At 55.8% G+C, this 16,267-nt stretch overlaps 3 protein-coding genes across 5 annotated transcripts; 1 reads left to right on the top strand and 2 right to left on the bottom strand.

Annotated features, from left to right (window-relative positions):
* Window positions 1–75: 75 nt before the first annotated feature.
* Window positions 76–2,605, bottom strand: PNKD (PNKD metallo-beta-lactamase domain containing). Its single transcript, XM_082467459.1, has 3 exons — window positions 2,468–2,605; window positions 1,539–1,707; window positions 76–451 (listed from the first exon to the last, which is right to left on the bottom strand). Exons 1-3 carry the CDS (start codon window positions 2,532–2,534, stop codon window positions 259–261), a joined length of 429 nt encoding a protein of 142 aa, XP_082323585.1. The 5' UTR covers window positions 2,535–2,605; the 3' UTR covers window positions 76–258.
* Window positions 2,606–2,897: 292 nt separating this feature from the next.
* On the top strand, window positions 2,898–7,984 carry AAMP (angio associated migratory cell protein). Of its 2 annotated transcripts, none has more exons than XM_082467442.1 (11): window positions 2,898–3,104; window positions 3,585–3,740; window positions 4,461–4,580; window positions 5,090–5,229; window positions 5,483–5,627; window positions 5,908–5,991; window positions 6,091–6,206; window positions 6,368–6,471; window positions 6,611–6,701; window positions 6,896–7,050; window positions 7,487–7,984. In XM_082467442.1, the coding sequence occupies exons 1-11, from the start codon at window positions 2,984–2,986 to the stop codon at window positions 7,560–7,562; spliced, it is 1,308 nt and encodes a 435-aa protein (XP_082323568.1). In that variant the 5' UTR covers window positions 2,898–2,983; the 3' UTR covers window positions 7,563–7,984. The 2 variants fall into 2 exon arrangements, with proteins under 2 accessions (XP_082323568.1, XP_082323569.1); XM_082467443.1 differs by having other exon boundaries at window positions 2,899–3,104; window positions 3,588–3,740.
* Window positions 7,985–8,231: 247 nt separating this feature from the next.
* Window positions 8,232–16,250, bottom strand: GPBAR1 (G protein-coupled bile acid receptor 1). 2 transcript variants are annotated; one of them, XM_082467451.1, is made up of 3 exons: window positions 12,159–16,250; window positions 11,081–11,894; window positions 8,232–9,410 (listed from the first exon to the last, which is right to left on the bottom strand). In XM_082467451.1, the coding sequence occupies exon 3, from the start codon at window positions 9,363–9,365 to the stop codon at window positions 8,376–8,378; it is 990 nt and encodes a 329-aa protein (XP_082323577.1). In that variant the 5' UTR covers window positions 9,366–9,410; window positions 11,081–11,894; window positions 12,159–16,250; the 3' UTR covers window positions 8,232–8,375. The 2 variants fall into 2 exon arrangements, with proteins under 2 accessions (XP_082323577.1, XP_082323576.1); XM_082467450.1 differs by having other exon boundaries at window positions 11,081–16,250.
* Between the last annotated feature and the right edge of the window lie 17 nt (window positions 16,251–16,267).

The following is a 16,267-nucleotide window of genomic DNA, read 5'->3' as shown; positions in this document are numbered from 1 at the left end:
AGAGGGAGCACACATGAGTAACCAACCCCACACTCTGCCCCTCCCGTCCCAAGGGACTCACAAACCCAGTCCTGGTTCCTTTCCACTCAAACACTCAGTAACTTTATTTGCCTTTGGCTGGTTTCTCGGAAGGGGATGGGGCTGGCAGCAGCCTGGGCTTCATGCGCCCTCTGGTGGGCCTCAGAGGCAAAGACCAGAAAGGACTTGACAGTCTGGAGGCCACAATCAATACAGTCTAGGGGAGGGTTGCAGTGTTCCTCACCACTGCACCCTGGACCCAGCTTCAGGAGTTGGGGCATGATGGGAGGAGGCCCTGAACCTCTGGCTCTCATACTCGCCCGTGTTGGATGCCCGCATGTTCTGCCGAGCCTTCATCTGCTTCAAACGGTCCTTGTCCACTTCCCGCTTGGTGAGGATGAAGAGGAGGATACCACAGGGGAAGCCGATGGCCCTATGGGTGGGGAGATGTGCACGGGGTTTGGGGAGGGGCCAAGCCTGAGCCAGAGGAGCTGGGGAGAATTTCATTCCAGCCTCATTAATTGCACGAACACTGCAATACCACTCGCATCTATTCAGCCTCTGTGCTGGCTGCTGGAGGGTCCCACTCGAATCAGATTCTGTTGCTGCCCTGCTCAAAACCCCGTAATAGCTCTCTACCACTTCTTGGCCAAGTTCAAACTCCTAGGCACGGCACAAAAGGGCCAGTGTGGTTGGGTCTCTGCCCACCTCGTCATTCCTTTCCCCTTTAGCCTGACACTACTCAGCATGAACCCTGCCATCTCCTGCTGTAGCAACTGTGCAAGATTTTCCAGACAGCCCATCCTCTTTCCCTCTCCAAGTGTTGGCAAAGATTCCCTCTGCCTAAACCACCCCATAATCCCTCCCCGACTCCCCTTCTTAATCTGAGTAACTGCTACGTGGGAGGCACTTCAGTGTGGGGAAAGGTCATGGAGTCACAAGACCTGGTGAGAATCCAGCTCTGAGCCTCAGTTCCCTCCTCTGTAAAATGGGGATGTCCTATTTATCTCAGAAAGACTAAAACATTACACGGTAAAGTACTGGCACACCTTAGGTGCTGGAAAAAATGTTAATTTTTCCCCTCTTTTTCTTTTAATATTGATCAATAATACGTATTAAGATCAGAGTTAGATTCAAATAACAATGCACTGAACACCTTGTAGGTACTACTACTATACAACTAATATAATCTTGCGTGATCTCAATTAAAATCTCAACTGGGTCTTGCCCGAAGCTCCCAAAAGAGAGGATGAGGCCAGGGACCCAAATATGAATCAGATTAGTTCAGCTCACTCCACAGAAAACCCACTATCTCTCCAATTTCACATACTTTCCCAACTCCCTCCCCTGCCCCAGTCCTCTGAGATTCCAGTCCTCACGCCCAGCAATTCTGTCGCCCAGCAATTCTGTCTCCGCAACATTGGATTCAGCTCACCACCTGAAACTTGGAGAAGTTTCTGGGTCCCACCCTCCCCTGGTGCCACTCCCCACTGGTGGGCAAAGGGTTAGTTAAAACTCACCAGGCTAGTCCCACAGCTTTCATTGGGTTCTTGCCCCTCTTTCTGGGAATGTATTCCAGTTCAGGGGATAAGGGCTCAGGCTCCTCCTTGCACTCTGGGGAGCTGTGGCTTTGCAGTGCCCGGGTCCTGTTCTGGGAAGCCTTGTTAGCTGTGGCTCCTGAGAGAATCCCTGTGGATGGAGGCAAGGAAGGTAGGTAAGAGAAGGTGAGAAGAAAGGCCGGGGAAGGAATTGCTGAGATCTGAGGAAGGGGAATGACTGCAGTTTGGAGTAACAAGTACCAGGGAAAGTCCAGAGGGAAATGGGAAAATCGCCATCGAGGTGGCACCTTTGAAAGCCACTTCCACGTCACTGCGGGCTCATCACCCTGGTGCCAGGAGAGCGAGCTTCGCTGTTCTTCATCTCATCAGACGACAGGATGTGAAGGACTGCAGTGGGGCTCACATTGAGACGTATGAAGGAAATCCGAGAAATGGTTTTCAAACTGCGGAATGTTAGCACTGGAAGGGAGCTTAAAGGTAGTCTACTCCATCCCCTCATTTTATAGAAGAGGAAACTGAAGCCCCAAGAGACGAACTGCTTCGCCCAAGGTCAAACTGCTAATTACCCGGGGCTAGAACCCAAGCCTCCAGAAGCCCAGGGCTCTTTCCTCTGCACTGCGGTGAGTGTGAAACACCTGGAGCACGGGACTCTAAAAGGCTTCCTTGGGGGTCCCTTTCGCTGCAAGACCCCAGAGGTGTCGTTTGACGGGAAGGCTGAGGGATGGACTGGGTGACCTCTAGAGAGCATCTTTTAGGTCCCAGACTCTTTAAGATCCTGCAGAGGGGTGCGGGCAGCAATCGACAGCCCTGACCTCCTGCTATCGCCGAGCGGGATGTGAAAAAAAGGGTGCCCCCTGCAGTCCGGCCCTCCCTGGGGTCCCTCTCCTTACCCCGGAGGACGCGGGCATTTCTCGCCCCCCGGCCCTTCAGCGCCGTAGCAGCTACCACCGCCGCCATTTTCAGATCCCACCCCCCTTCACCGCTCTCCCCGCCGGGAATTGTAGTTTGCGTAAGGGGCCTCCCCCGCTCTTCCCGTCCAGCCTACAGACCAGAAACTACATCTCCCAGAAGCCCGCGGAGCAGACCCGGGAGAACTACTATTCCCAGGAGAGCCCCCGGAGGCGCGCACGCTCGCTTGTTGCCCTCCTGTTGGGGGCGGAGTCAGGTCGGGCCGAGTTGGGTTCTCCTCTCCACGCCCCGGCCCCGTCTCCCAACTCTGCCCTGTGATTGGTGGTTAAGCCAGCCCACCCCCTTCGCTATTGGTCGAGAGGCCGTCGCTCTCCCTGCCGGGGAGTCGCCTACGCCTACTTCCTCCCGAGAGGAGGGGCTCCAGTTCCGCGTCGTCGCGCAGGGCTGACTCTGGGAGGCGTTTGGGCCCAGAGAAGTGGGTTCGCCGCTTGCGCCGCATGGAGTCCGAATCGGAAAGCGGGGCCACCGCTGACACCCCTCCACTGGAGACCCTAAGCTTCCATGGTGATGAAGAGATTATCGAGGTGGTAGAACTGGATCCCGGTCCGCCGGACCCGGGTGAGAGCTGCCGATCCTCAGGCCACGGGACAGGAGGCGCTCACCCCTGGCCTTTGACCCCTGCTTCACCCCCTCCCCACCCCACCCCACCCCCACCCCACCACCCGCCACCCGCCACCCCACCGGTCATTCCTACGGACCTCCTTCGCCCTTCCCCTCTCCCCCAACCCTACACTTAGTTCTCAGGCCTGGCCGGGGTGGGGGTTCCTCTGACGCCTCCCCTGGCCCTTCCCCTCACACACCCCCTTCCCATCATTCCCTCGCTCCTCCCTTACCACACGGTCCCTTGCCAACCCCAGGTCCTCAGACCTCTCCTGTCCTTCGTCACACGCCCCCTCCTCCCTGCCGCCTCCCACTGCCGCTTCACCCCTTCTGTCTGACCTCACCTTACCCTCTTGCCACACGACCACCCCAGCCTCCCCGCACTTCCCATCCCTCTTACCGCCTGCCGAACCCCATCTTTTAACCCTCTCCCCAAAGCAGACGATCTGGCCCAGGAGATGGAAGATGTGGACTTTGAGGAAGAGGAAGAAGAAGAGGGCAATGAGGAGGGCTGGGTTCTGGAGCCCCAGGAAGGGGTGGTCGGCAGCATGGAAGGCCCAGACGATAGCGAGGTCACCTTTGCATTGCACTCGGGTAGGTCTCTGAGGAGATCCATCGTAAACTCAATCCAGGTGGGCATTTGAGCATCAGCCATCTGCTGTGTCGGGAGCATTATGAGGGACACAGCGGTGGGAAAATGCTGGCCTTGCCCTGGAGGAGCTCACAGGTAGGGGGGCAGTATGATGGAATGGAGGAGAGCTTGGCTCCTGGAGTCAGTTGGGTTCAAATCCTATCCCAGCTACTCGTCTGTTTATGATCTTTATTAATGTCTGTGGGTTTTAGTTTACTTTTAAAAAGTTGTCGTTGGTAAAAGTTCCTTTATTGTGAATTACAGGTAATAGTACCTTTTGGAGCATGTTTTAGATAATCCTCTTAAATATTAGCTCTTAATAAGGAACCAGTAACATGACACTTTCCTCACTCAGACCCCAGACTGGTGGCATCCCATGCTGAGAACTGTAAGCGCTGCACGTGTACCTTGCTCTTGTCCAGGGCATCAGTGTGGGGTGGTGAAGGGAACAGCACCGAAGGGGGATCTGTCCTGGAGAAGGACTTAGAGTTCGGCAAGCTTGGGGAGGGATTTCTCCAACAACCTGATGCTTGAAACTTAGAAGAACTTGGATGCACCCTTCTTTTCCAGGAGGAAAGACGTGTTACTTTGGGTGGAAGGGGGTGGGCTTCCCAAAGGTCCCGAAGGACAGAACCCTAGGTGGGAGCCCCGTCTCCTTACTCATGGAGTATCTCTTGGGACAGCATCTGTGTTTTGTGTGAGCCTGGACCCCAAGACCAACACCTTGGCAGTGACAGGGGGCGAAGATGACAAAGCCTTTGTGTGGAGGCTCAGCGATGGGGAACTGCTCTTTGAGTGTGCAGGTGAGCGGGCCTGGGTGAGGTCCTGCCCCTTTTGAGGTCTTAGGGGGCTGGCCTGCAGTGGTTGTGCATCCAATAGCCATTTATTGACTCCCGTTTTGCCAGCTCTATACTTGGCCTGAGGGCTCCAAAGAATATCATGGTCTGTTGTGGGCATGGGAGAGGAAGGCACTGATTGGCTGAGGGAGTCAGGGAAAGGCCTGGGAGGAGGTGACACTAGTGAAGGAGAATTGGGGCAGGAAGGAGGCTGTGAGTATTTCAGACAGAGATGTGGAGCGGACAGAATGGGGAAGACATAGGCCTGGGTTGAGTGGGGGGCCAGCGGTGTCTCCCCTGGGGAGACATGGGGATGTTGGCTCCTGGAGCAGCTCTGAGTTTGGTTACCTGTTCTGCTGGGACCCATCCTTTTTTTTCCCAGCTGGTCCTTTCTGGGGGCCAGATACCTGGGTCCTGTGTCCCCAGCACCAGGTACCCTGATGTTCTCTTCTCTTTCTGCCCACTCTTCTTTGCAGGCCATAAAGACTCTGTGACTTGTGCTGGTTTCAGCCACGACTCTACCCTAGTGGCCACAGGGGACATGAGTGGCCTCTTAAAAGTGTGGCAGGTGGACACCAAGGAGGAGGTCTGGTCTTTTGAAGCAGGAGATCTGGAGGTGAGATCATCAGAGTGGGATTCAACTCTGAGGGCCGGGGGAGGGGTGAGACCTTGGGGGTCCGTGCCGCCTTGAGCAGACCAAGCCAGCTCTGAGCCAGTACACTCCCAGAGTACAGCATGAATGTCTAGGCCCATTCCCTGGGATGTCCCTGCTGACTCAGAAGTGGGGAAAGCTTGGCAGAGCTCATGGGGCAGACTCCTAGGTGAGATGGGGTGAGGGGCCTCCCTGTTGAGCCTTTGTCTCTGCCCAGTGGATGGAGTGGCACTCTCGGGCACCTGTCCTACTGGCGGGCACGGCTGACGGCAACACCTGGATGTGGAAGGTCCCGAATGGTGACTGCAAGACCTTCCAGGGCCCCAACTGCCCAGCCACCTGTGGCCGAGTCCTCCCTGATGGTGAGAGCAGCTTTCCTGAGTGCAGAGAGGTGGGGACCAGGGTTACGCGTCTTCCTGGCTCCCTCCTGGGCCACCGCCAGCAAACTCTGAGGCCTGCTCTCGGGAGCACTGACCTCCCAGGCCCCAGAGCAGATAGCTCCCCCTTTCCATCCGGAACCGGGTCTTCCCTGGGGCACTGTGTGTTCCCTCACTTCCTTGCCCCCATCCCCTCCGTCCCCTGCTGATATGTCTGAGTGTGCTATCTGTTCTTCTCTCTTCATCTCCATCTCTGGCCCTTTAGGGAAGCGAGCTGTGGTCGGCTATGAAGATGGCACCATCCGGGTTTGGGACCTGAAGCAGGGAAACTCCATCCATGTACTAAAAGGTATCTGAGGTGGGGAAAGTGTTAACCTAGGCCTTTGTGGGGCAGGGGCTGAGACCTGGGACAGGATGAAATCCGACTTATTCCTCTACTTCATTCTAGGGACCGAGGGTCACCAAGGCCCTCTGACCTGTGTTGCCACCAACCAGGATGGCAGCCTGATCCTAACTGGCTCTGTGGACTGCCAGGCCAAGCTGGTCAGTGCCACCACCGGCAAGGTGAGTGGGACCTGGAGTCTGGCTCTGGGGCCCTCCACTTTCTGTGTCTCCTCCCCTTCCTCTCTTATTCTTCACCCAGCCTCCTTGCCCCACTGCCTTTCTTCTCTTAATAGAGGACCATGTTTCCAGGCTCTTCTCTGATCCTCTCCCCTGGCTCATAGGTGGTGGGCGTTTTCAGACCCGAGACCGTGGCCTCCCAGCCCAATCTGGGAGAAGGGGAGGAGAGCGAGTCCAACTCCGTGGAGTCCTTGGGCTTTTGCAGTGTGTGAGTGTGAGCGGGGCCTCAGCCTGACACAAGAGCAGGGGGCTTGGGGGAGGGGGCCTGGGCTGGGGGATCAGGGAGGACCAAAGGGCCCCGAGTCCAGGTCCCTCCACGAGCTGTCGTGATACTCTCCTCTGCCCAGGATGCCTCTGGCAGCTGTCGGCTACCTGGATGGGACCTTGGCCATCTATGACCTGTCTACGCAGACCCTCAGGCACCAGTGTCAGCACCAGGTACAGGCAGCCTGGAGCCATGGCCATGGCCATGGGAATCCCAGGTCTCTGGGAGCGTCTGCCCCATACCTGGCTCCTGTCTGGTCCTTCCCTATGGCCCATGGTCCCTCCCTCCTTCCTTGAGAGTTGGGAGCAGATGCCTGTCGGCTCTCCCGCCCCTGACCGCACGCCGCTTCTGCCGTACCCTGCTGCAGTCGGGCATCGTGCAGCTGCTGTGGGAGGCGGGCACCGCCGTGGTTTACACTTGCAGCCTGGACGGCATTGTGCGCCTCTGGGACGCTCGGACCGGCCGCCTCCTTACTGACTACCGGGGCCACACGGCCGAGATCCTGGACTTTGCTCTCAGCAAGTGAGTGAATTGGGCAAGGGCTGGGGTCTCTGTGTATTTGGAAGGTGGGAATAGCACATGGGGGGGGTCACAGGGTCTTTAGGGTGCAGGGGGCGATGCCCAAGGGCAGCTGGGCCCCAAGGCCTGGGCCTGCCTGTGAGGCAGGAGTGCTGGCAGGCCTGCGGGAGTCGTCTTCTGTTGACGGTGTGGCCTCACATCTCATCCCCCGGGCGCAGGGGCTGGGACCCCCTTCCCCCATGCGGGCAGCTCTCCTCTGATCCCCTTGCTGGTTGCTGGCTTCAGGCGTGTTCACTGGGTGTGGGTCGGCCCAGCGCCAGGCACTAGGGGTCTGGAGTTGAGGATGAGCTGGAGGAGGCCCCCAGAGGGCCCCTGGGTGGTGGGCCTGGGGTGGGCCTGAGGTCTTCCAGTCCCTCCCAGCTGGGTCTTCTGTCCACAGAGATGCCTCCCTGGTGGTGACCACGTCAGGAGACCACAAAGCAAAAGTATTTTGTGTCCAGAGGCCTGACCGCTAATGGCTGCAGCCTCTGTTTTGTGTCTGGTGTGGAGGGGGCACAGAGAGACCCCCATCAGCAGAGGCGGTAGGGTAGGAGGGAAGAGGAGGGGACGGGCCTCGGACTCACTTTCCAACCACTTCAGACTGACTTGCCCCCTCTCTGTCCCTTTCTTCTCTTAAGAGACCCACCTCTTGGGCCCCTCCTTCCCGCCCTGTCCCTCGTAGTCCTCGCCCAGACCTGGCAGGCCCTTCAGAGGGAGGTTCAGACCTCTTTCTCTTTCACTTCCTTTGCTGGTGTGAGCCATGGGGGTGTGTATTTGTATGTGGGGAGTAGGTCTTTGAAGTTCCCGTTCTTTCCCTTCCCAAGTCTCTGGGGGTGGAAAGGAGGAAGAGATATTAGTTAACAGATTTTAAAAATGTAAATAAAATATACTTCCCAGAGACATGTCTGTGTGGATTTTGTGGTGGCCGGACATGAGGAGGAACCGGTGGGGGGCGTGTCAGGGTGAGGCTCCCTGCCACACCTGCTGGGTCTCAAGGTGCCTCAGCTCGCCCCTCAGGCAGCAGCAGCCTCAGCTACAGCTGCCTGCCTGTCTGGAACTGGAGTCTCCCTGGATCCTCTAGGTTCTTTCTGCAGCTGCTCACCTGTCCCTCCCTTGCTAAGATACGGAATGAGATAACCATAAGCTGGGAGCCAGGGGAGCTTTATTCAGTCAGGGTGGGGTCATAGAGGGGCAGGGTCTCTGATCCAGAGGTGTGGGGATAAGTGGAGATGGGCTTGGTGGCCAAGATGGATGGATGCTTCTAGTAGGAACGAGCAGAGGCCCTTCCTCTAGTTCAAGTCGAGGTCCATGCTGCTTTGGTTGCTGGTGTGGTAGGCGGGGCTGGGTCCAGGACTGCCCTGGGGTCTTCCCCGCAGCACCTGGAGCCACCTCTGGGCGGCCGCCCTCCAGGGGGCCGTGTAGCGCTGATCACCCAGCCCCATGGCCACGGGCACGGCCGCCGCACTGGCGCTGCCCAGGGAGATGAGGGACAGCAGAGTTCCAGGCCCCAGCGGCGGGCGCTGCTCATAGGCCAGGACGGAGAGGAGCAGGGTGGCCACGTAGGGCCCCCAGCACAGCCCGAAGAGCAACGTGGCTCCAGCCTGTGCCCTGGCCTGCCGCCAGGTGAGGGCGCGGGCCAGGGCCGAGGGCGCGCCGCGGCACACGGCCCGCTCCAGCCGGCGGATGTCCTGCAGCTGACGGCGGGCGGTGGCCAGCACGCGGACCGAGAGGAGGGCGGCAGCGCCCACGGCGGGCAGCAGGAGCCCATAGACTTCGAGGTAGAGGTAGGGGGCTGGGAAGACAGCCTGGGAGCTGCAGTTGGCCCCAGGGGCCCAGTGGTTCCAGCCCAGGGCAGGCAGGCTGGCAAAGAGCAGGGGGCCAGCCCAGGTGAGGAGCAGGGCCATCCGGGTGCTCCCGCGGGGCCGCAGAGGCCGCAGCACTGCCATGTAGCGCTCCCCGTGCACCAGCAGGAGGTTGGCAAGCAGGGAGAGGAAGGAGAAATTGGGAGCCAAGTAGAGGAAGAGGCAGGACCAGTAGCCCCGGCGGCTCTGGTTCCACAGGCCTGGCAGCGCGGGCAGCGCCAGCCCGGTGAGCAGCCCGGCCAGCAGCAGGCTCAGGAAGAAGCAGCCAGCGGGTGGGCTGCGCAGGCGGTGGTCCCTGGCGATGCCCAGCGCCAGGAACATGTTGGCAGCGACGATGAGGCTTGCCAGGGCCAGGTAGAGCCCCAGGGCCCCTGCGGGAATGGGGCTGGGCATCTCCCTGGTGCTGTTGGGTGTCATCTTGGGCCTGGGGACGGGGGAGGCCTGGAGCAGCGGCGGGCATGCCTAGATGGAAGATGGGGCGACGGGAGTTAGGGTGGGGCTGCAGGTCACTGTCTTCCCGGCAAGGCTGCACATTAATCCAGAGGTTGCAGACCAACAGACTGTGGGCCATATCCTGCTTGCTGATACACATTTTTCCCCCAATGAATTGCCAATTAAAATTTACATAAACATTCATATTTTTGGCTTAAAAAAAAATCAGGTCCTGCCTGTAGGGTAGCAGCCAGCTGGAGTCGAGTGGCGGCTGCCTTCAGACAGCTCCCACAGTCCCCACCCAGCCCTTCGCCCATTTCTGTTATCTGTCTGGTCCTCTCTGGGCAGCTGTGTTTATGCCTCTGTTTAGGCTGAAAAGTGGACCCACCCATCCCCAAAGCATTTTGACCATCCCTGCCTCCACCAGGTGAGGCCTCTAACAAATTAGCTGAAAGGATAGGATAGGGTCTGGCTGGTGTGTAGTGGTCCTCTGGCCAGTCAACAGGTGATGGCCTCCTTCGGGCTGGGGCCAGAGCCGGGACAAGGGACTCGGGGTGGGTGCTAAACGAAGGAGGGCGGTCCCTGTCTTCAGATGCTCGCAGGCTGGTCGGCACCCGAGCATTAAGAGGTGGTAGGTTGCTAAGGATTCGGGGTGGAGGTAGGGGCAGAAGTCACCCTGAGGCAGGGCTCACTGAGTTAGTGACGAGGCCAGGGCAATGGGTGGCAGCAAGGGGTTGCCCGGTCCCTTGCACCTCCCCTCCATCCGCCTTGTCACCAGTTACACCTCAGTGAGCAGCCTCCGGGTAGGACTTCCAGCCCATAAACTTGACGCGTCCCTACCACTCTAGCAACAGGGCCTTTCCTGGGAACTGGAGGAGGGGAGGAGTTGCTGGGAGCGGGGAGGGTTGGCAGTGAATGTGCAGATGCCAGCGGCAGAGGGCTGAAGCGAGCCCAGAGAGGGAGGAGGAGCCGCTGGGCAGGGCCTGGCCTCTCTGTGGCTCTGACCTGTCCCAGTCCTCCCATGCCCTGTCCCCACTGCCACATCATAGGGATGGGGGACAGGGGAGGGGTCCTGGGCCCTGTGGGAACTCCTGCTTCTGTCAAGGGGAGCAGCCGCTGTTGCTAGGATTAAAGTCAAGAAGGAAAGGATTCCTACTTGCCCCCTCCCCTGGGTCAGAGGATCAGAGGGCCTCATGGCCACCCTGAGCGCAGGAGATGTTGCGCCTTCTACCCCCAGCTCCCCTCAGGTCCCCCAAGCTGCTGCACCCCTTTACCCTCAGCTTCTGTTTCTTCTTCCTCAACCTCCCCCAGTGCCGTCCGCTGGGAACATCTTTGCCTCTCCAGCGGCCCTCCAGTTTCTGTTCCCCTTCATCTCTGCACTGTCAACTTTATTAAACCCCAGGAGACCTCAGAGTCCGTTACTTCAAAACTGGACTCTGGAGTCATGGGCTGGAGCTCCCAGCTCTTCGCTGGAGTGAGTCTCCCACCCTACCTCCGACAGAGCAGCGAGAAAGGCAGGGTCAGCCGCCGGGGCGACTTCCCAGCAGTCTTATGGGTATGCTGGCTGTGTGACCCGCACAACCCGGAGGCTCTGGTGGCTCGGGCTGGGTGCAATGGCCTCTGCAGGATCTGGGGCCGAGGTCTCCAGGTGTGGCCCCGGGGGCCGGCTGGGGAAGGGGGAGAGGGGGGTAGCTACTCACATGGCTGTGGGGGACAGGTGTTGCTCCCCCAGCCTGGGCTTTCCTCTGAGTGTCAGGGAGTTGCCGCAGCCAGCACTGCAGGGCTTCTGGCGATGTCTGGTGTCCTGACCGGTGAGGGCATGGTACCTCCACTGTGCGGGGACAGCAGGGCCCTGGCTCTCCACTGCCCTGGCTCTGCCCTCGCCTGGGTTCCTGGAAGGATGGAGCTGAGGCTGGCGGGGATCAGCCTGGCCCCGCCTCTGGGGGGTGGGACCTGGCACACCCTGAGCTGCAGTACTGGGAGGCCTTCCTCCCCTTTCTCCAGTGCCCCCTCCTTACCCTCCTGTACCAGTGGCCCCCTCTCCAGCCACTGGCCATAGCTTGCCATCAAGAAGGCAGGTCACCCAGCTTGGAGCCCTCTGGCCTGCTACTGCTTAGCTAATCTGAGAAATGCATTCCAGCTAGTGAACAATAATGATTTAGTCTACCTTCCCCACTTCCCAGCTCATATATTTACATTTTATGAGCCTTAAACCCCTGGAGTGGCCAGCCGACAGCGCGTTCACCTCTGTAATTCTGCCAGTCCGCATAGTGGTGTGTGTCTGATGGTGGTGGTGGTGGGGGGGGATGTTTGGAATATGAGAATCTTCACTGCCCACCCTTCCTATCACCTGGTAGGGAATTTCAGCTTATAAAGCCAGGCTTGCCTTCCAGAATCTGGGGTCATTCCACACTTTTCTCAACTACTTTGTGAGTCACGTTCTGGGCTATGAGGCACAAATAGCTCTGGGGGTGTGACTTGGGGCAAGCTACCTCTGGGCCTCAATTTTCTCACCTGTAAAATGGAAACAAGGAAAACCACCTGTCAGTGTTGTTGTGGGGAATACCATGGGATAACATGTAACTGCATACATCCCAGTACCTGACACCTAACGGGGGAGGGTTCTCAACAAGTGATTCCCTTCTTCCCTCCTCCATGATGACTAAGAGGCATGAGCCAGTGCTGGAATCCGAAAGCCTGGGCTTAAATCTCAGAATCCTTTTTGGATCCTATCTTTTTGGCTGTGTAAACTTGAGTAAATTATTAAAGTTCTCTTACCTTAATTTCCTCATCTGCAAAATAGGGCTCATATTGTATTCACCTATTGTGAGACTATATGAGAAAATGTGTGGGGGACTTTGGCAGTCTAGTGGTTAAGACTCTGCGCTTCCACTGCAGGGGGCACAGGTTGGATCCCTCGCCGTTGGGATACTGCATGCTGCGCAGTGCAGCCAAAAAAAAAAAAAGAAAATGTGTGATAAGGACTTGGGTCAGTGCTCGGCACAGAAGCACTCAATGAAAGGGATTTCTGGCCTTCTCTGCACGTCCCTTCCCTCCAGCCACCTGTCCCCTCTGAGAATTCCATTGAGAAAGGCTGATAGAGAGCCTGTGAAAAGCAAGAGGGAAATGACACTTTCACTCCACAGGGAAACACAAGAAACTAGGTAGAGTGAGAGGAAGGGCAAGTTCAAGGCTAGGAAGTCCCAATTTCCAGCTTGTGTCAAGTGAGGCTTTGGGGTGAGGGAGAGAAGCAGTTATACTCTCTTGAGGCCTGAATGGGAGGGAACAGGCTAAAACTGCAGCAAGAAAGCTGGAGTTTAGACATTAGGAAAAACCTCCTTGTAGACGGAGCAAGGGGTCTTCTGTGCTTTCTCGGGTAGACCTGGGCCTGAAGGGCTGGAGGCCTGAGAGGTCTAGCTCTGCCAACCCTGCACAGCAGTCAGGAGTCCTGGAGAGAAGGACCTCTGCTGGGACAAAAACTGGGAAGAGGAAAGCACCCAGCCTCAAGGGAGCTGGTGCGTGGGAGGAGGATGCGTTCCAGTGGACGGCTCTCAGCCCTGTGGTATCTGGTGGTGCAGAAGTCAGAGGCTCTGGGAGAGTTCAGCCTGGGGCCTTGACAGAAGTGGGAGTGGGCCCCCTCCGATATTGGATTGCCAGGAATAAACAGACCTCCTTCTGTTCCCAGCCCTGGCCTCCTCCCTGCAGGATCCAGGATGTCTGTGTTTCTTCTTCGCTACTCTGTCTAAACAGTGTGTGTGGGATGACGTGTAAAGAACAAGTTCGGGAGCCGGAGCCGGGGAGCCTGGGTTCTGTCCTCAGCTCAGCCCTGTTTCCTCCTTATTGGATCTAGTTCCTCTCTGTTCCATCAGTCCCTGGGACTGACTTATCCCAGCCTTCTCTCCTTCGCCCACAGGAGGGCTCTGGTGCAGGCAGTTTTCAGATGCTCCATCCAGCGGAACTGTGGGCCCTAGAGTTCCCCACCTCAGTCCCTGTTCTCTCAGGTAGAGCCTGTATCACGGTGCCCAATCTGGACTGTGACAGGAGATCCACCTGGGTCTCCTTCGTGCACCCCATTCTCCTGCAAGTTTGTCTGTCGACCCTGGGTGTCTGGCACTGGGTGGTGAGGGCTGCGGGTACTCACCGCCTGGGTGAACAGAGGCAAAGGGGCACTGGGTGGCTCCCCATAGGCTACAGCAGAGGGGCCCTTGGGAGCCTCTGAAGGGCTCTGGGGACAGTCCTGTGACCAAGTCTGGCCAGGATCCTGGCTTCAGGAAGACTTTAAAGTCAGCTATATGGGCAGAGGAAACTCTGGTCCTTCCTGTCAGGCCTAAACGACAGATTCTTCAAGTCTCCCTTGGAGTCACACAAATTGCAGTGCTTTTAGCAATCCCCAGAAGGGGGCAGCATTGCTTGAACTCAAAATAGCCCCCCGAGCCGACCCAGGCTTTGGTCTTAGGCCTCTGTAGCTGCTGGGACGAGGGTCCATCAGGCCTACTTCGAATGAGACTGAAGGGAACTGAAATGGTAACTGTCAAGTATCAGCTCTGGGTTGAAGGGCTGACGCAGCAGCTGGCATTACTTCCTCTTCCTGGCTTCAACTTCACGTCTCCGGTTCCACACCTCCACTTCCTGTTACAGTCTTATTTGCTTTTCCATCAAGCTCCTGGTTCTTAGCTTGCCCAGGTCGCACTTTATCCAGACTTGGAGATTCCCACCAACACCCTTCTCACCCCACGCTGCAGTTTGAGGGCCACCAAACAGTGAAAAATATCACCATTTTTGGTGAGGACCTGAAAAACCCCAAGGCAGAATGACCTTGGTTTATGCTGGACTTGGCTTCTCAGCAGTCCTGCCACTCTGATCCTCTTAAGAGTACAAGAATGTAACTAAGATTTATTAGACGGTGTTATCAATGATAATTATAGACATTATAAATGCCTACAATGTGATAGGCACTTATTTTCTGTTCTCTATTCCTTTTAAGAGCCCTGTGAAATAGGTGGTGTCATGTCCAACCAAAGATGAGGCCATTGGGGCTCAGATTAAGAAATTTACGCAGTCACATAGCTATTAAGTGGTGGAACATGGATTCAAACCCAGGTCTGTCTTAAACACTGTTTCCACCTCTCCAGCTTATATCCCAGCTCATCTATACCTCCCAGGTATGGACCTTTAGGGTAAGGCTGCAAATCAGCAGCAATGGAGACTAGATCTCGTTTTTCGACGCCCACATCCTCTCAGCATGCTGACCCTCAGCTTGAGACCTCCCTCCTCCTACAATTCTATGGGCTTTGGCTGAAGTTACAGTGCACCTTTGTCCACAAAGGGGACGGAGGGTCCTTGAGAAAGAGTTAAGTGTGCCCTGGAAATAGATGAAGACAAAGGAGCAAGTCTGGAGAGGGGTTTTCACCAGCATGGGTTTTTATGCTGACAAAGTCTTGGACTTAAGACAATTCCTTAGGGTTTATTAAAAAATATTTAATGCCTCCTTTTCTCCTAACTCCATATTTTCTAAGCAACTTTGGTTTTGCCATTTACAGCACTTTTCAGAAATCTGATCCCCATTATTGGCAAAATACAGTGAGTTCCAACTTACTAAGGAGTTATGTTCTAAAGTCAGCAGGACAGCAAAAACAACTTCTGGCCAAAATTACCCTTGCAAACCCCTTCAATAGCTCCTGGGGTACAGAACACATCTATGTCACCATCTCTCAATAGATCTAGTTTAGCCCAGTTTTCCATCCACCAGAAGTAGGTGATGAGGCGCCACATCCCAGGAAAACACTGGGAAGACTCGATGCGGTGGACTCTCTCCACTGAAAGTCATGGTCAGCCCCACCAAGGGGACAGCACTCTCCGGGGCACATATTTGTTGAGGGGATGGGAACGTAACTGATCCTGAGTAAAACGAAGCCAGGATGACTAAATGACCTGTTGCTTTTAAATCTGACCATGACCCACAGTAAAAAGACATTTTTACAATCTAGTCAACATGTCTATAATTAAAATGTATTTCAAAATCAGTACTTACCCTTAACAGGAGTGACGCATTCTGATTAGTATATATATACTATTCTATTTTTTAAAAACGTTGATGAAGTCACACATGAAAAAAAATGCACGGAAAACACAACACACACACACGCACACACACAAATGAGTGTATGCAAAACTGGTGAAATCTGAGCAAGGCTGGGACTGTGTCAATGTCAACTTCCTGGCTGTGATACTGTACTACAGAATTTCTGTACTATTTCTTACAACTGCAGTGAATGTACAATTATCTCACAATAGTTTAGGAAATAAAAACGTCAGGACATTTCGCAATTCATTAACAGTCTCAAACCAGTTTGAAACACACTGAACTTGATGGAGACAAGTTAAAAGGGGAAGCAAGAAGGTAGAAACCATTAGGGTCACCCTTAGACCATTTCAGGTGCCCCTAAAGTTCTTTTCTTTACCAAACTTTCTGAACCAATTGTATTTTAGGGATCAGTGGGGACAGCAGGCTACCTCGCTAGGCTCTGTCCTGTTTATTAGGTAAGCATCTCCCACAGTGAGTTTTGTGGAGTGCCAGGCTATTGGCTCTTGTGCGACAAAGAAACTGTGCCCAGTTGTTTGCATTAGACCCACAATGACCTGCAGAACCACACACACCATGAAACACGTTTGGGGAAACGTTATACATTATTCAAGATAAAAGACTTCACCAGAAAACACATTATAAAGTGCCTGTTACTGTCCTGCGAGCTTCTTGGCCACAGATGGACAGACGTAGTAACCAAGCTTTACAGTGAGCATGTTTAAGTTTACTCAGAAATGCCAACTAAGAGCTTACCAGTGAGCCATTCTCTCCTCTACAGGGAGGCTGGCGGGGGGTGGGGGGG

The sequence above is a fragment of the Balaenoptera physalus genome (genome assembly GCF_965194825.1).
Source record: "Balaenoptera physalus genome assembly, chromosome: 6".
Classification (NCBI taxonomy): Eukaryota; Metazoa; Chordata; class Mammalia; order Artiodactyla; family Balaenopteridae; genus Balaenoptera; species Balaenoptera physalus.
The sequence above is the reverse complement of the archived record's forward strand: the minus strand, read 5'-3'. Positions and strand labels throughout refer to the sequence as shown.